The sequence below is a fragment of the Alternaria postmessia genome (genome assembly GCF_024291825.1).
Source record: "Alternaria postmessia strain BMP 2775 chromosome Unknown scaffold_35, whole genome shotgun sequence".
NCBI classification, from domain to species: Eukaryota; Fungi; Ascomycota; class Dothideomycetes; order Pleosporales; family Pleosporaceae; genus Alternaria; species Alternaria postmessia.
The window spans coordinates 77,936-99,635 of record NW_026260108.1 but is presented as its reverse complement, the minus strand read 5'-3'; the positions used below and the strand labels follow the sequence as shown (position 1 = coordinate 99,635).

The 21,700-nt window shown below is 50.7% G+C and overlaps 10 protein-coding genes across 10 annotated transcripts; 4 read left to right on the top strand and 6 right to left on the bottom strand.

Moving 5' to 3' along the window:
• Positions 1 to 171: 171 nt before the first annotated feature.
• Positions 172 to 2,076, bottom strand: J4E82_006160 (uncharacterized protein; the record flags this gene model as incomplete). The annotated part of the gene is made up of 6 exons (XM_051732418.1): positions 172 to 1,069; positions 1,122 to 1,412; positions 1,469 to 1,539; positions 1,592 to 1,626; positions 1,677 to 1,782; positions 1,834 to 2,076. 6 exons carry the CDS (start codon positions 2,074 to 2,076, stop codon positions 172 to 174), a joined length of 1,644 nt encoding a protein of 547 aa, XP_051587784.1.
• Positions 2,077 to 3,466: 1,390 nt separating this feature from the next.
• Positions 3,467 to 4,647, top strand: J4E82_006159 (uncharacterized protein; the record flags this gene model as incomplete). Its single annotated transcript, XM_051732417.1, has 3 exons — positions 3,467 to 3,686; positions 3,739 to 4,059; positions 4,112 to 4,647. 3 exons carry the CDS (start codon positions 3,467 to 3,469, stop codon positions 4,645 to 4,647), a joined length of 1,077 nt encoding a protein of 358 aa, XP_051587783.1.
• A 1,580-nt stretch (positions 4,648 to 6,227) lies between these two features.
• On the bottom strand, positions 6,228 to 7,043 carry J4E82_006158 (uncharacterized protein; the record flags this gene model as incomplete). The annotated part of the gene is made up of 1 exon (XM_051732416.1): positions 6,228 to 7,043. The coding sequence occupies one exon, from the start codon at positions 7,041 to 7,043 to the stop codon at positions 6,228 to 6,230; it is 816 nt and encodes a 271-aa protein (XP_051587782.1).
• A 451-nt stretch (positions 7,044 to 7,494) lies between these two features.
• On the bottom strand, positions 7,495 to 8,178 carry J4E82_006157 (uncharacterized protein; the record flags this gene model as incomplete). Its single annotated transcript, XM_051732415.1, has 1 exon — positions 7,495 to 8,178. One exon carries the CDS (start codon positions 8,176 to 8,178, stop codon positions 7,495 to 7,497), a length of 684 nt encoding a protein of 227 aa, XP_051587781.1.
• Positions 8,179 to 8,370: 192 nt separating this feature from the next.
• J4E82_006156 (uncharacterized protein) lies at positions 8,371 to 9,327 on the top strand (the record flags this gene model as incomplete). Its single annotated transcript, XM_051732414.1, has 3 exons — positions 8,371 to 8,602; positions 8,661 to 8,763; positions 8,817 to 9,327. 3 exons carry the CDS (start codon positions 8,371 to 8,373, stop codon positions 9,325 to 9,327), a joined length of 846 nt encoding a protein of 281 aa, XP_051587780.1.
• A 1,386-nt stretch (positions 9,328 to 10,713) lies between these two features.
• On the top strand, positions 10,714 to 13,399 carry J4E82_006155 (uncharacterized protein; the record flags this gene model as incomplete). Its single annotated transcript, XM_051732413.1, has 4 exons — positions 10,714 to 10,878; positions 11,198 to 11,707; positions 11,762 to 12,087; positions 12,340 to 13,399. The coding sequence occupies 4 exons, from the start codon at positions 10,714 to 10,716 to the stop codon at positions 13,397 to 13,399; spliced, it is 2,061 nt and encodes a 686-aa protein (XP_051587779.1).
• Positions 13,400 to 13,596: 197 nt separating this feature from the next.
• On the bottom strand, positions 13,597 to 14,841 carry J4E82_006154 (uncharacterized protein; the record flags this gene model as incomplete). Its single annotated transcript, XM_051732412.1, has 1 exon — positions 13,597 to 14,841. The coding sequence occupies one exon, from the start codon at positions 14,839 to 14,841 to the stop codon at positions 13,597 to 13,599; it is 1,245 nt and encodes a 414-aa protein (XP_051587778.1).
• Positions 14,842 to 15,884: 1,043 nt separating this feature from the next.
• Positions 15,885 to 17,880, bottom strand: J4E82_006153 (uncharacterized protein; the record flags this gene model as incomplete). Its single annotated transcript, XM_051732411.1, has 6 exons — positions 15,885 to 17,020; positions 17,073 to 17,357; positions 17,407 to 17,499; positions 17,624 to 17,668; positions 17,720 to 17,776; positions 17,877 to 17,880. 6 exons carry the CDS (start codon positions 17,878 to 17,880, stop codon positions 15,885 to 15,887), a joined length of 1,620 nt encoding a protein of 539 aa, XP_051587777.1.
• Positions 17,881 to 18,134: 254 nt separating this feature from the next.
• Positions 18,135 to 19,025, top strand: J4E82_006152 (uncharacterized protein; the record flags this gene model as incomplete). Its single annotated transcript, XM_051732410.1, has 2 exons — positions 18,135 to 18,258; positions 18,376 to 19,025. 2 exons carry the CDS (start codon positions 18,135 to 18,137, stop codon positions 19,023 to 19,025), a joined length of 774 nt encoding a protein of 257 aa, XP_051587776.1.
• Positions 19,026 to 20,443: 1,418 nt separating this feature from the next.
• Positions 20,444 to 21,529, bottom strand: J4E82_006151 (uncharacterized protein; the record flags this gene model as incomplete). The annotated part of the gene is made up of 2 exons (XM_051732409.1): positions 20,444 to 21,239; positions 21,297 to 21,529. 2 exons carry the CDS (start codon positions 21,527 to 21,529, stop codon positions 20,444 to 20,446), a joined length of 1,029 nt encoding a protein of 342 aa, XP_051587775.1.
• Between the last annotated feature and the right edge of the window lie 171 nt (positions 21,530 to 21,700).

The following is a 21,700-nucleotide window of genomic DNA, read 5'->3' as shown; positions in this document are numbered from 1 at the left end:
AGTCTTGCTTTGGGTATAGAGATGATCAGGTGATATTATGTAAGAACACAATCGTATTGAGTGGGTTTCATTCCGTCATACAGACAAAAGATATGGACGGGCTAGATCCTGATCTTTACACAAGTCTACAGTACAGAAACGGACGAATGGTCTCCATCCTCGGTCTCCTCGTTAATGCGCAAACCTGAAATCTAACCTCTTCATTCCCTCATCCTTGGTGTTGATGACATAGTCCTCTTGCTCCTCCTTTGTCATAGCGTTCCACTGTCCTTCTCTCACCTTATTCCTCCAAATATAGAACGCCTTCACACCATAAAACAAAAACACGTTATACACACAGACACCAAGTAGTATCTTGTTCCCCCTGCGGTACAGTGGTTGATCGTCATCGCGATAAATGTTTGTAGCAATGATGTTGCCAGACTGAACAAACATATTGTAGAAAGCCGCTGAGACAGCACGCGTACGAACAGAGTTCGAGTTCTTTGCATTCCAGCTTACGAGAATAGCATGGCAGTAAGGGTAGGAAAGAAGACCGGTAAGTAGTGCATACCGGATCCAGGGGTTTGCGCTAGCAGGCAGGACAACTAGAGCGAGGAGCCAGGGGAAGATCCAAATATTTGAGAGACTGGATATCATGGACCGTTCTTTGAACTTCTCAGATAGCCAGGTGACAACTAGAAGTTGGACTGCGTAGAGAAACTGGCTGGGTATGGCGAGTAAATTAGCTTCGAACACAGAGAAGCCAAGTTGGCGAAGGATGTAGGAAAGGTAGTTCTGAGGTGGGTTCGGTGGAATGTAGGCTGTCAGGCCGATGAGGTAGAGGGGCCATTGTTCCCAGTCGCAGGCTGCTTTCCAAAGAAGTGGGAGGCCGATCGCTTGACGGTTATTCATGTCGCCTTTTGAGGGATCGTCGCGGAGGATGCGGTTCACGAGAATGTGCTCTTCGTGTTCAGTGAACCAGCCGTTTTTGCCACGAAACCAGTGTTTAGTTTGACAGGCACCAGGGGGCATAAGACCAAAGGAGAAAATGCCGATAACAAGCGTCATGGCGCCTTCGATCAAGAACCTGTCAGTGTTAGGACCAATATGAGTCGGATAACAGTATGCGCAAAGCTCACAGGTATTGCCAGCCACCCCAGCCATTGAGTCCTCTCATCTGTAGTATACCCGCTGCAAGCAGTGATCCAAGGATGTTGCAGGTACTTAAAGCAGTCCAGAACCATGCTAGGCGATACGGAAGTTCATTCGACTTGTAAAAGTACGTCAACCAGAGGACGATATCTGGGATGAAACCGCCCATCAGCAGGCCGAGGATGCACCTGATGATGAAGTAGTGGGCCTTGGTTTTCATGGCGCATTGCGCGGCACTGACAATGGACCATGTGCAAATGATCGTTGGAATCCATCTGCTGAATCTTTAGCACTTGAAGCTTGATGAAGAGACGGATGAGCAAGATGAACTTACCGATCAGCACCAAGCTTCTTGCTAATTAGGCCGCTGGGTAGCTCTGCAAATAGAAAAGAAGCAAGGAAGATCTGGTCTCGTATTAATCAATGTTCTAGACACAATATCGTGCATGAAGCGTACAGTTTGACCGTAGTTGTAGTCATTAGTGTTCATACCTGTAGTTCGTTAGTATTCAGTTTGTAACCTTGAGCCCAATGATACTCACCCAGATCTTTAAGCAAGTTATCCGAGATTGCTCGATTGATATTCCTGCGATTCAACTCCATAGAAATGAACATGATCCATGCCCAGAACGCTATCCGCCAGTCGAGCTACAACCGGGATGTTAGTCTAGATGCAGTGTGTTGAATTCTCTTACTTACTCTCTTGACAAGACGTTTCTCTTCTTCGGCTTCCCATGTATACTGTGGGTTGAATCGATGCCGTCCTTCATATTCGGCATTTTCGTATATTCGACGCCAATGCTGAGCTGTGGCTGGGTCGCTGAAGGGGTGGTCTGCAGATGAACCATAATGTGGTGATACCGACTCGGAGGCTTGTGACGATCCTGAGTCTGAAGCTTGTGCAAAGGGAACCTGCTTTTCTACTGGCGTAGATGCAGCCATGGTTACGTCTAAAAGAGTGTAACGATATTCGTCTCGTGATTGTTGTTGATCTGGCTAAGACCAATCGGTCGGTACTGATCTTTGGGTGTACCAGGAAAGCGTTATAAGAGACCGGAAATGCTCATACCCAGGTACTGCCTATACAGATGATGCAACTCTGGGTACAGTTGACAACATGCGCTAAAGACAAAACCCTTGCTGCTCAGTCAAGGCCACGAAAGCCGAGAAGCTTGGTTCTAAAAGCCGTAGATAAGAAACGTGGATTGTGCGATACAAAATCATTCTCAAGTATAGCATGCTAGACTACCTATCGGCAGCGATGCGCTCCAATGCAGCACACCTTCTCCACATCGTCTGAATCCGTTCAAAATCCTTCAGTGATTGCGTAGGGTCGCCCAATCCGAGTAGAGTACAGGAAAAGAGCGCCTTGACGTGACAGGTGCATGCAACAAGTCCATCATATGATAGGATGTACTTCTATAACGCCTTAAGGCAGCCGGGTGGTTCAATCATCGACTGAACGGTCGTTCATCGAACGCATACCATATGGATATTGGCACGTTTACTCTCAAAAAATACCCTTGGCTCCGTGGGGTTGGCGCAAACCGTCATCTACCAGGGTCGAAATCAGTTCTCTGCGAGTGGGACCCGTCTTTGATCGCCAACGGATAGCCTGTCAAGAATGCCATGCATTCTAGCGAGGTATGTTGTGAGAATGGCGGTAATGTCGTCAGTCACTGCTGGCATCGCCCACACATAATCCTCAGTGTGAGATCTTTACACCTTGGCAGATTGCTGAATCGATTCGAGTTTGGACGCGCTTCGAGATTTTTGAGTTCCGGTGTTGATGCTGAGATCAAAAGTGAAAGAGAATGAAGGGGGCTAGGAATCCGCCACGCGGAAGTCGCGTCGCGTCTGGGTCCACGCGTTCTCACTTTCCGCTAGGGGTAGGACCAACAGAAATACTACTTCTCTTCTGTCGCAATCGCCAAATGCTCGAGCACAAATGTCTGCAGCGCGTTATTTCCGGATTAATGTCAATGCCAGCCATACGACCCTGCCGAGCAGCACGCCATTCTACCCCCACATGTCGTAGCCTCAACCCCGCAACACATTGTCCATTGTCGCGCACCATAGGATGTCATGATTGCAGTTGGTGAATGCAGGCATCATTATAGCTGTGCCGAGAGTGATTGCGCCATACTATCCATGCGATGATGCAACAATGCTAATCTGCAAATCGAGAAGCTGTTGTTGATCAAGCCGTCCATGAATATGTACCCAGTAGTAGCAAATGTGGCGAAGTAAGAGTAGCAAATAAGTGTAGCATGGTCTACTAAGATATGCATTGTGAATGCTGCCCTAGAAGTCCATTCCAATATCGTCTATCATGGCCACGAGCACCTCTACTGCCACTTTCACTAAGAGCAATGACCCTACAGCACAGCATGGATACCCACGCGAACCCTTGAAGTCGAAAGGTGTACTGAATGCATATAAATCGTTCGAAGTCACGCCAGTCATCGGTCGCGAGTTCGTTGATGTGAGCCTGAAGGAATGGTTGCGCGCACCAAACTCTGATGAGCTGATACGCGACCTTGCGATTACAAGCAAGCTTCACTCGACCATTTCAAAAGTTGTAACAGCTAACAGGATGAACAGTCTCTCAGCGTGGTGTTGTCTACTTTCGCAAGCAGGATGACTTGACCGATGAGCTTCAGAAAGAGCTGGCACAACGTCTCGGCGAGCTCTCGGGTAAGCCAGAAACATCCAAATTACATATTCATCCAGTCAGAAATGCCGGAAACCGTCTTGGGGGCAACGACAATGAGATCAGTGTCATCAGCTCAGACCTGGCGAAGCAGCTCTTCAAGGAGAGGTCACAGAGCGGCAAAAGTGGCTGGCACAGCGACATCACTTTCGAGCCAGTACCAAGCGACTATGCGATCTTAAGGATGACTCAGCTACCAAAATCTGGGGGCGGTAAGTTTCGCGAGCAGCCAGAGTCCTGGCGCTGTGGCTGAACTTTCTTTAGACACTCTTTGGGCCTCTGGATATGACCTTTACGATCGCCTCTCGAAACCATACCAGAAGTTCTTCGAGTCTCTTACAGCGACATACGCGCAGCCGGATTTCAATCGTGCTGCCAAAGAAAATAAATTCCCCGTTTACACCGCTGCGCGAGGTGCACCGGAGAACACTGGCGACTCACTGAGCGCTGTTCACCCCTGCGTCCGTACGAACCCCGTCACAGGATGGAAGTCTCTCTACAGCGTCGGGCACCATGTCCAACGTATCAATGAGTTGAGTGCAGAAGAATCAAAGCGCACTATAGATTGGTTTCTACAGCTCATTACTGAAAACCACGATCTGCAGATCAGACATAGATGGCAGAATCCAAATGACGTGGCGATCTGGGACAACAGGAGCGTGTTACACACCGCGACGTATGATACCGACGGCCAGGGCCCGAGGAAGGGGTTTAGAGTTGTCAGCTTGGGCGAGCGACCATATCTGGATCCGCAAAGTACGAGTAGGCTGGAAGCGTTGAGGCTGGAGGAAGGACAGTAGTGTGCCGTGTGCGCAAGACCTGGATTAATTGAATGTCATCTTAGCTCCAATGGAAGAGATCGATGATCCCTGAGCCAACCAAGCGATACTTGAAGAAGTGTAGAGCAAATCCTTCGTAGGCTGCTACAATCACGTGCCCTCACATGTCAGCTTTTGTGCAACGTGAAACTGCCCATAACACGGGACATCCTATCGCGCAACACCCACCTGAAGGCAGCTTTAATCACGTGATGTCACATGCGTCTTGCTGCCTTCCCCCTAAATCCACCTCGTGGTCTATTCCATCGTCTATATAAACTCTCATCTTACGCCCTATTCATCTCTTCATACTTACCAGTCAGGGTCGGCGAGCTCATGCTTTCGCATAGACCGACTTGGATCAGCTGCATGGCACCATTGTGGTACTGGTCTTGTCTGATGGCTCCGTGTGGGCGGTCTCTGGCATAATTTTTGTGGTCTCTTTCATTGGTCCATCCCACCACGGTGTGAGGATTGAGGAAGGAGTGGATATTTTCGATAAGTGGATATCGTGATTGTCTTTTCAAAGTCGGTGCGTGACTCAATCCAACATTATCTCTCTGAGTTCCGGTTCTAATGCGTCCCAGAATTCCTTATGTACGATGCCCAATCCACGTCTTTCAGCGATATTTCCAACCCATCGGATCCACATGACATTGTAGAAAGATACGCTCCCTTCATTATTTCCATGCTATTGAAGAAAGAAGCTTTCTGTTTTTCCCAAAAGACATTATCGGCCACCCGCGTTGTGCTACACGCTCTGGAAGGGAGGGTTCGGCTGCTGAGATGGCGATAAGCTTGCAAAGGCTGCCGTGTGGAGGTATGTTTTCTTTGATATTGCACATCAGGGTAAGATTGCCCACCATCTCCTCGCCATTGCACAAGACCATCATCATGCGGTGTGTTTTGTCGCAAGTTACCGTACACCCGAATGTCAGTGTAGCGCATGGGGCGAAACAGTGGAGAACGGGGGCAGATGGGGTGTGTATCTGGCGCTTGGCAGAATTTACTCCGGGAAGAGGGAATGAATACTTTCGCGAGGAGAGAATGTTCGTAAAGTAGTCGCCATTAGGGTGGCGATATCGCTTCCAAACCGTAGGGAGTTGTCTACAGGGAGAGCCTCGGAAAGCCTGGTACTCGTAAAAGCCATTGAATCCTGCGTCTATCTCATCTGCTGTATCTGGCATCCGGTACTCTGCCACAGATCTCAGGGTTGCAATGGGAACCCAGTCTGATGAGTGATTCGAATCACGAAAGATGTTAGCGTAGAAAGGGTACCAAGCAGACAAGCAGTCTATGATACCGTCTTTCCAGCCCATACATGACCAACTAGGTTCACCATCACGTCTCAACACGAAGTCCTTAGGTAACCAGAGCAACGCAATGTCGAAGAAGAACTTCGGCATGCCATAGAGTATACCTTCTGGGAAAGTGGCATTTATGATTTCTGTAGCGCCTGCAAATGCTTCCCGAGCGTCTTTCTCATGTCAGATGCCGTGAAGAAAAATCCTTCAAAAACATACCCCACCGCCCAAGCGATGGTATTGTAGGGATCAATGACATCATAGCCATTGGTACGCCAAGATGCGGAAACTCTGCTGGCCATTCATTTTCCTCAGTGGTATGGATATCTTCTGTACATCTGAGCATATGGATGCCCTCTTGCCACTCACAGCGTCCACACATCCAGGACACAGCGCTACCGAATATGAGGAGACGACGAGAGAACAGAGATTCTTGAAACGTCCAGCCCCTAGTCGCCCATTTCGAATATTCTGGGTAGGCACTCCATAGATGGGAGTAGGATTGGGACTAGGGATTCGATTCTTCGAAGGACCTCCGACACCTCTTAGGCCATGATCTGCGTCATTTCCATCGGAAGCAACAACCATGAAGTCGGCACTTGCGTATATGCGAGCCATAGCCCGCAATGTGATTTCCATCTCTTCTGAACATGTATCTTGAACGGTGGACAGACAATCCACCCACACATAACGCTCACCTAAAGCCTTGGCCAGATATATAGCATATCTGATCGTATCAGGAAGCATTATGCCGTTTTGCTTGTTGTATAGAGCCCCCGGCTGTAACAGAATATCGATGTTTGATCTCTTCGTCTTAAACATAGGCACGGCACCCCACACATAGGGAAGAGCAACGTAGGTAATTGGCGACGAAGTGGACAGAATGACAAGTGAGCCGTTAAATACATCAACCAGTATTAGACGATCGATGTGCTGCGCCAAGGTCTCCGCATGGTCGTCATTGCAGCAGTCGCCGTGTGTATTGCGACAAGCTCGGCGCCAGTTCCGGATGTTTTCGAGATCGATTGTGGAGTCGATGGGTACAGAAGACCCTCTGGCATAAGTTGAAAGCATCTCGATTAGAAACAAGGACACTTGTAGGGCTGGGGCTAGCGATGGGCTGGACTGGTCGCTGACCAAAGACGAATAGTCTCAATCAAGGTGCAAGGGTAGACGAGAAGCCATCAGAATTCCATGAAGTAAATTGAGTGCTGAGCGCAGGCGACGTTTTTGCAATGAATACTGATTGGCACATGCGATTGTAGACTTTCTATGTCTGCGCAAAAGCGGGGTTCGTTGCATGGCCAATTTGCGGCTGATAAGCGTTAAGCGTCTCTCGTGAGTACTGACATTGATTTATTGTTGATTCGCTGTCATGAGCTGCAGCAGCCTAAATCTTGACAGAAAAGGGCGCCGTTGAATACTTTGTATATCCCGACTTATTCGTCAGCGACATGCGTGCCTGAGCGCACGATGCTTTGAGATGGTGGGTGCGGCTTGTACCATATATCCGCTTGCTACGACTTCAAAAGAAGTCGAATACGTTCCACCAGATATATCCAAGCACGGCGGCTGCGCTGGTGGCCGCAAAAGGCAGGCTCATCTCCACAACACTCCAAATCCAGAGTGTGCCAATAGGGGGCGCCGACTTCATGACATAGAAATAGCCATGCTTATTGCCTGAGTATACCAAGTAGCAGCCTGCTACGACAGAACCTCCGAAAAACGTAGCGTCTCGAAGTATGGGGAATCGGTATGAGAAGTCGACGTGGGTCAGGTAGACTGCTAGAAAGAATACGGGCCACGCTGTCAGTGCCCGCCACATGATCTCATTCCAGAGTATATCCTCGCGGTATTGGCTGTATACGAGGACGTCGAGCGTGAGGTGGAGTGCTGCCATGGAGACGGAATAGAGAATCGAGTCCCCAAGGGGACCGATTGGGGGACCATCATCGGCCGAGGCAGAGGCGGATGACACTGGCACTTTGACCACTCGCGTCCTGCCGTTCGCCTTGTCTAGTTCTCTCTGCCTCTCTTCCGCCAAGTCGAATAGTGTCTTGCCTGTTGGCTTGGAGAAGTCGGGGTGCTTCAGAATCATCTCGACGCCATCTTGGTCGATTTCGTTGGTGGGCTGGAAGCCAGTTGCAGCACCACTCCTAGTTGCATTGGATTCTTTGGCGCGTCGCTCTTTCCGGTTGCCGGCAGACATGGTGGTGGATGTGCAGAGGGGTCGAGTGGTAGGGTTGAGCACGTCGCGTGTTTGCTCGAGAGAATCTCCAAGATGACGTGGGTCAAAGCTCGCTCCAGGACCCCAGTGGCTTCCAATGCCGACGCGCTACCTCCCCTGGCTTGAGTTTGTAGACAACAATTGCGGTTCCAACATATTCACCGTGTACCCTGTATGCCATTACTGAAGATGAGCTGGACTGTCTGGGCCTCGGTGCCTGTCCTTATTTTCGTCTTCTGGATGTATACCAGCACTCTCGGCGCTTCGTTCCCCACATTACAAAACAAACGCATACTACTGTTGATAGCGCATCCTGACGACGAGGCCATGTTCTTTGCCCCGACTTTGCTGGCATTGACGCGTCCAGAACGCGGGAATCACGTCAAGATACTGTGCTTGAGTAGCGGTATGGCATGCACATGTCCTGTGTATTCTCAGATGCGACCACTAATCTCGTACAACAGGGGATGCCGATGGTCTTGGCGAGATTCGTAAGAAAGAGCTGGTCAAAAGTGGGCTGCAGCTGGGAATCGGAAGTAAGGAGGATATTCTCGTTGTAGAAGACAAGTACGCACTGCAATGCAACGCTGCATGGCTGCGACATGCTGATCATTGCCCAGGAACTTCCCAGATTCCATGACAGTAACATGGCACCCTCGTCTAATCTCCAATCTACTCACCACCGCCTTCGCTCCAAACATGACCTCAATCTCTTCCAAGGAGGCACCGCAGGCGACCGTTGACGCTATAATCACCTTTGATGCGCACGGCGTCTCCGACCACCCCAATCACAAATCGCTCCACGACGGAGCGCATACCTTTTTAAAGGCACTCATGCACCGACACAGTGGGTGGGAGTGCCCTGTCAAGCTGTACACTCTCACCACTACCTCCATATTCCGCAAATATCTTAGCTTACTGGACGCGCCTGCTACAATCATTGGCGCAATCATCCGGAAGAAGGAGCTTGGAGGCTTCCCAACTCCACTCTTGTTTGTCAGCTCGCCGGCCGATTACAGGACTGCCCAGAGAGCCATGACCACGGCACACGAAAGCCAGATGCGCTGGTTTCGTTGGGGCTGGATTTCCCTATCGCGTTACATGGTGCTCAACGACCTGAAGAAGGAGTAGTTACCACAATGTGGAAATGGCTTTTGGAAATACATTGTCATCATCAAAATCTATGTGGACCAGATTTCAGTTATCCCAATGAGGCTATAAACTGCCCCATTTTAGGTGCGGCTGAGGCCAACAGACAAAGAACATCTCAGCGTAATTTCCGGACCCTGAAGTCGTGTTAGATACCAAGAAAGGCAACTGGCGGAACACGGCAGTGATGCCGCGGCCAAAAGCTCCACCATTCGTTGTGCCTGAGGAACCTACGGATACGCGGGCTTGGAGGTCCGTGTGACTTGACGTGCGTCTTGCATTGCACAAGGGGCGTAAACTGCAAATGTGCTCATAGCCTGCTCACTTTCCCAACTTTAGCATGCGTTGTAGCACAGCTTGCCCTTGCGATATTCATAAGTATTGCGATTTCGCTTGACAAAAGGCAGAGAGAAAACACCTTGCGCTCTCAACCCGTGTTTTGCATAGCAGGCAGCAAAGGGCGTCGACTAAGAGACCCATAGCCACCTAGACCTGTCAACCGTAAGCCGGATGCAGACCTTTCAAAGAACCTCAACTGACTTATTGGGCTCAGACGAACTGATCTGAAAGGCCTGTTCAACACGCACAAGGTCTGCATACCATGGCTTCCCCGCCGATACTTCGCTTGCCCGTCGAGCTTCATCTGGAAATAGTCAGTCTTCTCGACCTAAGCAACAAAGTCAACCTGGCTTTCACGACTCGCTATTTCAGATCCATCATTCCTCCACCAACGCACATCGAATTTCTGGCCGCCGAAGGAACCACCTGGGCAAAATCCAGACAACTCTATACTTGCAATAGCTGCATCAGCTTCAACCACTGGAAGGACTTCGCCGATGATATGAGAAAAGGGAAGTGGTGTCGCAGTGGCACGCAGGCACATGCAAGATTCTGTCTTAAATGCGGGGTAAATGATGCGCTGTACGCCCCAGGCACACTACTTACGATCTGCAACCGGGTCCATGTGCTTTGCAGTGTCTGCAAAGTCCTCACAGACCAGATTGGCGACCGTAGTGGTAGGTGCGCTGGTTGTTCTCCGGGCCGGTCGCGCAGTCACAACTGTGACTACTTTGACAACGATGATGATGACTGGAGGCTAGAACGTGCATCTGATCGAAATCATCTACGAGACGTGTACGACTGGGCTGAAGAGGGACGCCTTCACAGGTACTGAGTCGACTATGAGTTTTGCCAACAACCATAGATAAGCGGTACGCTGTTGGTCGGAGCCCAGAACAATCATATCCCTACACGGCAAGCTGGAACATCCTGCGACCACGATACTTCTCCTACATGAGATTACGATTTTCTGTGAGGAACAGCATTGCTGCAATTTCGGTGTTGTTCCTCGTCTTCACGTTTGCCGCCATGTTCGCAAATAAACCGTTCGCAAATGCTTCATCAATATACCACGTCACGGCTGCTGTCGACATTCACATGGGGCCCGCAACTCTTAAGGTGTTAAGCACACAATTCAGATTCAGATCTTTCAAGTTCGCAGATCCACGCTCAGACTACCAGGAAGAAACAAAGGTACCCAAAGCATACAAGGTCGTCGCTTACGCTTCGTCTACGTTTTGAGCGCCAGATCTTGCACAAGCTTAATACTCATATACTGCGGATGCCGAACCCAGGGAAACCCACTCCTAAATCTGCATTGCCAGCAGTTTCAGGCTCTGCACCCCAGCGATCCCACACTCTGAAGCGACGCATCTCTTCTGGCTTCAATACATTTATGACTGCTCTTCCCATACGGAGAACGACCCCACAACCCACTTCTGCCCTTCGATTGAGTACGGCACTTGGAGAAGACGTGGTTGTAAAGCGAGTTATCGCTGATGCCGATTCGCAGGTTATCCAACAACTGCCAATCATTCAGATACAAGTTGCATCTCTCTCCGAGCCCAACCAGCATTGTCCCTATGATCCCAGTAATTATCGTTCCTTTTCCAACGTTGAACGCTCATGCTGCAGCTTCTGCGGGATGCGACCACCAAAGTCACCTTTTAGCGTATCATGCGATGAAAGTCGATCCGAAAGCGCACTTTCTCATATGAGACCAGCTTTGGGGAAGAGAACGGACCTTACGGCCAGGAGAGAAGTAACGATTCAAAATGCGTCTCTTCCGCAGCACAGTTCTTCATCCGAAGAGGGCCCGCGTCTAGTGCCTCCAGAAATTGCAGCGAAAAGGATAGGTAACCCACCAAGGAAAGCAGCGCTACCAATTCAGCGATCTGGTGCTGTCAATGACAGCTTGACACCGCCCTCTGACCAGCGGAGCTCGCAGTCACTAGAGAATAGAATTACTGCCGCGCACGCAAATGTTCCTCGACGGCGGAAAAGTGCTCTTGAGCAGAACGACGTAAGGCCAATAAGCCCTAGATTGCATTATCACCATGGCTTACCCAACTCAAAGGATTACCCTTACGTCCTAAAAAGTGAAGTATCTCAACACCTAGATGCTATACGTGCCGGTGAACCGAGCCCATTAATCGACTTTGCCTGCGCTGCTCGTCTCAAAAAGGCTTCAGATCGGATGACAGACTTCTCTGAGACGGTTTTCTATGGTCAGAAATTCTCGGCAGCTTTCGGCCCTATTCCAGAGCAACATTCATCTCTGCAACCACCACGCAGTACCTTAATCGTTGAAAGGAGTCTCGACACGGGTGGTCATGTCGTGATTGAACGTCCGCGTCCTGAGCAGCAAGCTAGCATTAATGCACTGCTGCACAGCGGAGATAAGTACTCCAGACGCGCCACACATCTATCACAGCAAAATTCACTAGATTCGAGACCATCGAGTAATAATCGACGTCGAACGAGACATACAAGTTCGAGAGCAGCACCGACTTCAAACGATCAGCCATCGGACTTTCAGGAAGGGCTCAGTGACGATATCATACCAAAATTACGAGGTGGTTATAAGGGAGAAAAACATACGCATACGGGTAGTTGTGATTTAACCCTCAAACAGTTGCTACTTACTTATTACAGGCCTGGTCATGGCTATGCCACTGATTCGGACAACGACGAGAACTTGCCACCAGCGAGGACTCTGAATCTGGCTGAAATTGCGCGCGCTTCAAGGCAGGCTCATGGTATATCACGTCTCCCCAAGGGAATTTCGAGACGTGGTGGAAGCCAGGAGACATCAAGGGTGGGCAAATCTGCAGCTGGCAGCGGACACGTTACTAATTTGCTGCCATCACGCACACCAAGTTTCGCAGCTACCCACTCACAGCCTCGCTCTATGTTCTTCCATCTACCAACGTTCGGTCTCACCTCAACACCTGCCCTTCCTACAGTTCCTCCATCCAATCGTTCTGCCCCTTTTACAGACGTTGCTATTCAACCTAGAACACAATCACCTATCGTCAGCCTTAGAGGTGGCACTGGCTCGCCTTCTGCTCTGCGAGGCTATGAGCGCCTCCCACCAACATTATTCTGGCTTGCAGGTGGTCGAGGCAAACCTATTACCACTGTTAGCTGGAAGACCCAAAGGCCTAAGAAGAGAATGAACGGATTGCTTGGTATGACTCTTCATGGGCTTGACGCAGGTACCGAATACAGGGAAAAGGCAAGAACACAAGATAACGGCATGAGCACTGGGATTGGGCAGGATGTGCCAGTCGTTCCTCAAGCAAGCAAATCCGTCACGGAAGAGAAGGCGGAGAGTGCGAAGTCAGAAAACACTTATTCTTCCAGGTCCTGTTCATCATTGACGAGCAATACGAAAAGCCACACTGCACAGTCCTCAAGATCGAGCAGATCCGGCAAGGTGCGTCGTGAAGCACAAAGGGAGACACCCTTGGAACCGGCACCTGGGGAAGCAGCTGCTGCTCGAGCGGAGGCAGACCATATCCCAACTAGCGCTGCAGCCACAGAAGACCAGCCCGCGAATGCCCTAAAGGAAGATGCCCCTCTGGTTGAAGATTCGCAGAGAGAGCCCATGAGCGTTGATCCCCAAGGAGAAACACTGCCTCCGAACGAAAACGTGAAGGAAGGACAAGCGGCGGCAGAAGAGAATGGCGGGGCAAATACACAGAGTGGTTGAGTGCTGAAGGGTGTGTATGTTTAACATGCTTGGTACGTAAATATATGTATACCGTGAGATATTGCTGCTGTCGTTATTAGCACAACTCCACAACATGCGATACCTCGTAGCTGCCCTTGAGTCCTTCAATGCCGTTCCAAACTACCTCTGAATGATCTTTGGGACTATATATCGTACAATCTTTCTTCCGTGACCATTTAACTCATCAGACCATGAACCTGTTCGCTGCTTAGCGTGGCTTTAGCAGCAGGTCTTTTCCCAGCCGCCCGCTTAGACATAGGCGCACTCGTCCTCCGCCCACCTGCCGCTGGCCTTGCACTTCCGCTCCCACTTCCACCACTCCGCTGTGCCTCTACAGCAGCCTCATGCTCAATCTTGCTAACCGCCCTCGTGATGGCCATACTATATCCGCCAATCCACTCAGACCAGCTCTGCTTTCCATCGCTGTTATCAACAGCGACCTCCATGCTTGAACTCATACTCCTCTTCGGCTTCGGTGTAGTACCAGAAGACATTTTGGAAGCAGGAACCTTCGTAGTCTTGGCATTGGATTGCGGCGATGATGAAGCATTGTTTTCAGCACGCAGGGCAGCAGCAGCGCGTCGTTGTTCCAGAAAAGACCTCGCAACATTCTGCGCAGCGGAAACACCTGATTTGATGGTTTTTACGTCTTCGAGATTGACATTCGCAGGGATGGGGATACGGTAGCTTCCTGATAGGGTGACTTGTCTGTCTGCACCAGCACTTGTTCCTGAGGAGCCTCTATTGATTTCCTCGACGTACTCTGCTCCTCCACTCCTTCCTCCTCTTGTAGACGGATGATAGTGTTCCAGATCCTGTCTTGCTACCTCCAGTTCACCCTCAAGGCGCACAAGTTCTTCGTCTGCTTCTTCCTCTTCGTCATCATCATCGAGTTCCTGAACCCTAGCGTTGCTGTCGTTGACTGTGGTATTGAGCGTAGGTACCTGTGCTGAGGATGAAGCTTTTCGGCCTTTACCCCGTCGGCGAGGAGAGCGGCCTGGTCGAGAGTCGGGAATAGCACCTGCTTTGTAGAGCTCTTCAACTTTGGCTTCTAAGCCTCTCACCCGAGATTTCAGTGCTTCGAGTTCAGAGGATGATGGTACATCTGATTTGTTTGTGGCCGCAGACTTTGCAGTATCTGCAGGTGTTGAAGTAGGCTCCTTGTTCAACTTCCTGGGTTTCTTTTTCTGTGTCTTCGACGCGGCTGCGGTAACCTCATCGGTACTTGGTGCAACCACAGCCTTTTTGGATGATGATGCTGAAACCTTTGCTGAGGAATCTTTTGGTAAAACCACTCCTCCTGCTGACCCCGCTCTTCCCTGTTCAGATTGGCTTGGTGTGGCGGCTTTCCTGGACCGTGCCTGCTTGATCGGCGTTGCAGGTGTTGCGTTGGGTTCTGGCGATGACGGCTTGACTGCCATTGTATCAAACAGATTACTTCTCTCCGAGCATGTAAAGCCCTAATACCAATTGTTTAATACTATGCTGTCGAGGGTAAGCTTGTGCTGGATCCTTCTCTACATAGAATTTAGGGCGATGGACGTTGGACTCGTAGCTAAATTAATTGGAAGAAAGCACTATATGCATTGCACGATATGAAAAGAAAAGTGATAGCGTAGGTCAATCGACGCCAAAGCAAGATATCGAAGTTGGACACAAGCTGAGCACATCTGACGTATTGTGGCGCGCGTACCGGGATCCTGCATCCTGAACCCTGCCCACGGCACGTCAACGGCGATCAGCTACGCGTTAGCATGGCTAGACTTTTTGGGTTTCGGGCCTTACGCTCTTCGATCTACCCTATTTCATGGAAAGACTGAATACCCTTCAGTAAGTCTTGAGACTTTATTGGCCTGCCGCATTAAAAAGCACGGGCTTTCGGAGATGCGACATTCCTGCCGGACTCATCAGAATTGCAGATCTAGATCATAGTATGAAGCCACATCATTGAGACCTTGCGTCAAACATTGGAGTGTAGATACTTTCAAAATTCTTGTTGCAGCTAAATACATGCCTGTGCATATAATACCTCTAGTCCAGTAGCACAGATCCGTCAAAGAAAGCTTGGCTGAGCCATAATAACAGACAAAGTTGCGAGAGGAGATGATCAAAACTATGGCATATCCTATGTTTACCGAGTCCGGAAGGTCTAGGAGGAAGACCAGTACTTTTAGAGACGAGCAGCGCCAAGGAACGGCATCGTAATGGGCATGCAGAAAGAAGCTCATGAAAGGTTCCAAGTCCAGCTACGGACGCCTTGCAACTCACGCTCGGATGAACAGGGCCGTAGAAAGGGCGATGATTGAGCAGTAAAGCAGTAACATCGGAAGACCGTCGAATGAAAACAGCTGTGACAAACAGCACAGGCCCAGAAATACAAGGGACACCACCACGCCGTCAAATATGCGTTGCGATCATCCTGGATACAGCGTCAGGGCGAAGTTTAGCCAATAGGTACGCCCACCTAAGACGCAATGGCACGAGCCGGTGCACCTCCACCTCCCCGACGGTTGTTCTTCACGTTCTTGGTGGGCTTCGTGACAGTGCTCCAGCCGTCATCGTCCATAGCCTCGGTAGTGGTGCCCTCAGGTGCCGCAGGCGTGCTAGACTTTCGCCTCCATGAACCCTGTTCAGCCTTTGGTGGGTCGCGAGTGATTTCTTGCGGCTTGACGTCCTTGTCGTGTACAATCTCTCCTTCAGCATCCTCATCTTGGCCAGCAGAGTTGCCCTCATCAACCCGTTGTAGAATCTCGAAGTTGGATTTGGGCTTCTCCTCGGTACCATTCTCCTCTTTCTTCGTTGGCGTTGGCTGCACCGAGTCCTTGGGCGCCGGTTTCTCTGCAGCTTCCTTAGCCTTTTTCTCTTCGCGAGCCTTGTCATCCGCCTCCTTCTTCTGGCGTATAGCTAACTGCCTCTTCTCTTCGATCTCTTTCTCACGAGCAGCGGTGTCGATGGGACGTGCAGCACCGAATGGGTTGGGCTTATCTGAAGGGGTGGAGACCTCCTGAGCTGCTGGAGCCTCGGAGACTGTTCGCTTGGCCAGATTCAAGCGGGGGCGACTGGCTGGCGCAGCAGGCTGCGGCGCTGGCGATGATGGTGTGCTAGCATCGGGTGTAGATGTGGGTGACTTGACAGCAGGTGCGTCAGGGCGCATCTTGGACCGCCACTGGTTGTCGGCGTCTGCAGCAGTGGGCTGTCTCTCGTACTGTGGTCGCTCCTGGAACTCACGGCGCGGCCCACGAGAGCCTTCGGTGCCCTGACCCTCACCCCAGGCTGGGGACTGCCTGCGTCCCTCACGGGGTCCTCCTTCAAAGCCACCTCGTGCGCGGCCACCTTCGCTGGGAGCAGGAGCAGCGGCTGGCGAAAGAGGTCCTCGGCGCTCCCAGTTGCCAAAGTCACGGGGCTTGCCGTCGCCCTCGAATGGAGGTGGGCGGCGACGTTCGCCCCGCTCGCTACCGGCGTCAGATGCTGCGTCGAAGGCACGGTCACGGCCTGCGCCGAAGCCGCCTCGTCCAGAGCTGCTGCGCTGGCCAGGGAGATCGGGAAGGGGTCCCTTTCGGGTCCAGTCTGAGATGTCTCGGGCTTCGGGGCGGTCCTTTGCTGCAATAATGTCAATTGTTTTCCGCGCGCGTATGAGGGGGAAATAACGTACGTGGTTCAGCAACGCTGACACGAATATTCCTGCCCTGGAAAGATGTGCCAGACAGGTCGAGAGCCTTCTTCAGTCCATCGACACTGCCAAATTCGACGTATCCAAAACCCTTGGGCTTGCGGTCTAGTTTGTCCTCGACAATACGTACGTTGGTCACCTCGCAGTCGGCAAAGAAGTCGGTTACGTCACCCTCGGTGGCATCGAAAGAGAGGTTGCCCAAGTGAGCGGTGTACGGGGGCTTGGAGGGCATGGGGAGGGCCTCGCGAGTCGCGAATCCACGGTCGGCTGTAAGAGTGTTAGCATATGCGAAGTCGGGTAGAGGATTGCTTCTCACCGAAGCTGCCAGCGCGGTCAGCACCGAAGCCGCTGCCGCCGCCAGAGCCAAAGGTGGGCCTATCGCCTCCGTAGCCAGAACTTCTGCCGGCACCTGCAAATGTGTAAGTCTACCGTGGGTTGCATGTTTGCGCTGCGACTGTTGGTGGGGTATATTTACCAACTCCTGCAGATGTTAGCACGGGAACTGGTCCAGAAGCAGTATGCGTCCAACTCACCAGGCATGGGCGCATCCTCCATCTCATCGGCCCATGATCCTAGCGCTGCGTTCTGTCAGTCGTCTGCGCCCTCGAGGGCCAGTGGGCGGGGCATACATTGGTCTGCTAGGAAGTCTCCTAGGGCCATCTTCTGCTGTTCCTTCTTCTTGGGCGCTGCAAACCACCTGTCAGCCATGGTCGTCTTGTTTTGGGCGCGGTACAGAGCGGGGCAAAAAAGCCGGCTCGAGTGACGCCTGCAATTTGCGCAACTTACCCATGATTGCGGTTTTGCAGACTTGGCGCGTACAAATTCCGCACGCTGTCTGGTTTGGGGTTCGAGAGCGTGTGTTACTCTCGGTTTGGGTTGTAGGTGGTTGCGGGGTCTGTCGTTGTTTCGTGTGTGGGGTGAGTTCTTCTTTCCCGAACGGAAATCTTAAGCTGTGCGTCCGTTGGGCCTCGCTTAGTCATCGCATTTCTTTTGCAACCACGGCATTACGAACGCCGAGCCCTGGATTGCCTTTACCCGAAACTGATGCACCACTCTCGCACGCCAGATCGCATCAATGAAAGAGCGATGAAACCCGATTATGACCCAGAGCAGGTCACCCAGCCCCTCGAGCTTGTTAGGCAAGCAGCATTGGTCGGCGGAGCCTCAGGTACGCACATGGTCCTTTCATCATTCTTCTCACTGTTACACTTCTGCTTCAATTCACGCCTGCATATGGTCGAGCTAATGCTCTTCACTTACTATGCTTTCGTCTGACGTGATTCAGCAATCCCCGGTACTGTGATTGGTGCCTTGTACGGCACAGTCCGCACACAAACTCCTGTTCTCTTCTCTATTGTCTCGGGGGCACAGTGGTTCGCCATTGGCAGCACATTCTGGAGTATACGCACGTCTGTTCTCAACCACGCTGGCCTGATCAACTGGTGGAACGTCACTCGAGGTGCGCCTTCTTACCCGCGCAATGACCTTAACCCGACTACTTCCGATAAGGTTCGCGCGTCAGCCATTGCTGGTGCCCTGACTGGCTTCAATCTTGGGCTTTTATTTCGTGGCCCTCGGAATGTTATCCCAGGTACCATCATGTTCACCTTGTTTGGCTGGGGAGGTCAGCATGGGTACAACTATCTCGATGCCAGGAATTCTAGCGAACTCCTGGAACAGGCCGAGCTGAGAGCAAGGGGTGAAGACAAGCCCAAAGAAAACTTCATGCAAAAGATCGCAAAGAGCAAGTGGAGTCCCATGCAGGTCTTGACTGATGACGACTACGAGAACATGATGCAGGAAAAGCTTCTGCGGGTCGAAGCCCAGATTGCGGTAATCGACGACAAGATTGATGCATTTAGAAAGCAGGCGCTCGAGTTGGAAGCGCAGCGCAAGATAAAGGAGATGCAAGAGCAGGGTCAAAATTCCGAGTGAGAGCATAACTGATTGCCCATGAACGTTGTGGAATTGAGATCTGGATCACATTCTGTAAGATATTTCGCCTGTCTCTTTTATGTGGGAAACTCACGTGTCGATCTCTTTTCATTGCACAATAAGTGGTCTGTTTTGAAGGAGCAACAGCAGCATCGTTGTATGAAGCCACCTGCTAAGCAGTTTGCACAACCTATCTTATCCTATCAAAGATTGTCTCATTCGCCTTTCTCCTTGCTATCTTTGACTCCTGTTGACCAAAATCTTTAAGTGTAAGCTCTACAATCTGATTTCGCGTTTTGCTATGAATCGTCGTCTTTGACGTACGAAGAGAAGTCGTCCCTCCAAGTCAGGCTATATGCGAGCCTGATTACCCTAAAGGCTTTCTGGCTGATCTTGAGTACGTTAACAGTGCTCACGTATCGCCATGGCTATTTGAACAACCGTCGTAGCCTCAATACACTCTCGGAAACTACTCAATGGTAATATGCCCAAGTCTTGAGCCACCACCATCAAGCACCGCGGAAGCCTCACCCGGGCTCGTCATCACTCCCATCACCATCGTTCTCGCTTCGCGACAGCGCTTCGACCCTCCAGCATCGCACAAAGACTGGAATACCCAACTCCGCCGCAAGCTCAGGCTCCGTGCTCCCTTTCACCAAACCCGCCTTCACCCCGCCTTGAGTTTCATCCCACACTCCCAACCTTCTCTCCATATATAGGCAATCTAAATCCGCATTGTTCCATCAGCAAGCCACTTTGGCTGAGTTTCGCAAGGAACGACCAAGAAATGGAGTCCGCAACCACAATATTAACGACTCCAAGGAACCTTGGTTAATCGTTCCATACCGAAGCTCACCTAAGGTCGCTTGTTCGAGCTGCTCTGCCTCCAGTAACATCCAGACACTAGGTGGATACAACAGAGATTAATGTTTGGAAACGAAAAACAACCCTTCAATGGGTTAGTTAGACGTCGCCTTATCCCGCTCAATGGGATAAGGTGCTTTTTTGCTCCTATTCTTTATATGCAACTTATTTTTCTCTATGTGATTCTGCTCTATCCTATACAATTCTCTATTTAGCTAACCAAAGAATAAGAGCTACGCAAACTACTCTTATCCTATCCTTAGTACATATTTATGCCTGTAAGCACGATCATGCCTTCCTTGTACAGCTTCCCGCACCACAGGATATCACAAGCGATAGTTTGTTTAATTGTATAACAAGTTAATATACAATACTGACTAAACTCACAGTTTCTGTGACAACTGAAAAGAGAAAGGGAAGTGCAAAAAGGTGTTAGAGACAGATTCTCGCAAGCAGAAACGACTGTTTGAAGAAAGAACGGGACACAAAGATGCAGAGATGAATTATCTTGCGCCGCCACTTCGGGCCTTATTCTATGTTCTCCACTGTATCATCTACTGTTTGACATCGATCGGCTTACCGCCCTGTTCTCCACTCTTCAAACAACTCTCAAGAATCTCCAGATCTTTCAATGCCTCCTCAGGACTCTGCATCTCGTTCCTCTTTCCTTGTTCCAGGCTCTTCGCCCAGGCCTTGATTTCCTGGTTCACGCCGTTGCCTTCGTCTGGGAAGCCTCTTGTCTCCGGATCCTTCCCGTCTTTGGTGATGGTGACTTTGCCACGAGCACAGTGTACTGAGCCCTTTTCGCATGCAACGAGATATTCAGAGCCTGTGTCGGTCGTGCCGAAGGAGATAGACAGGGTACCAGACGAGCCATTGTCGAGCTGCATAGTGGCATTGAGAGTGTCAATTGGTGGAAGATGTTCCTGAAGCTGTGCTGTGAATGCGCTGACCCTCTTAATCTTCTGTTTACCACCTTGGAGCAGAAGACGAGTGGCAGCTACGAAATGCACGCCGCCGTCGAGCACGAAACCGCCTTGATAGTCCGGCTTCTTACGCCACTCCGTCTCATAGTACTTGCTACCTGCCTGTACCATAGCCGCAACGCGCACGCGGAAGGTAAGAATACGGCCCAGAGACGCAACCTGCTCTGAACCCCAAACGTAGGAGTCGATGAATCGGAAGTTTTCTGCCACGGTGTAGGTCGCAGAGGTATTAGAAGAGTTTTGGGTCCATGCGAGTAAATCTTGAGCAGTGGCTAGGTCCTTCGCTATAGGCTTCTCTGCGAACACATGTTTGCCTGCTGCGAGGGCTTTCTTGATGTAGTCTGGTTGGGCTAGGATTGGTAGTCTGAATTGTGCTGTGTAAGCAGATCAAGTTCTATGCTCCGACAAGTGGTATACGCACGCGATAACTACCCCTTTTACATCGTCCCTCTTCAGTAAATCTTCGAATTTCTTGCCATCTTGGTCATCGCTGTAGAGCTCCACGTCAGACAGCTTCTCGGACAGGGTTTCTGCCGATTTGAGTGATCGCGAGTAAACTGCTTTCAAACTCAATGATGGAGTATCTTGGATAGCGGGCAAGTGTTCTTCCTTGGCGAAGATGCCACTGCCGATGATAGCAATGCCGATGGCCATGATGTTGAGGACTCTGGGAGTTGATGGCACGGGGAGCTCTCAACGATTTCGAACAGCTCACCTTCCTCAACATATATCTTCCAGTGAACGGCTGTACTGCGGTTAAATGGCAATTGAAGTGGAGGATGTAGCGTTTTCTTCCAATAGCAACTACGCCATGACCCGTCGCGG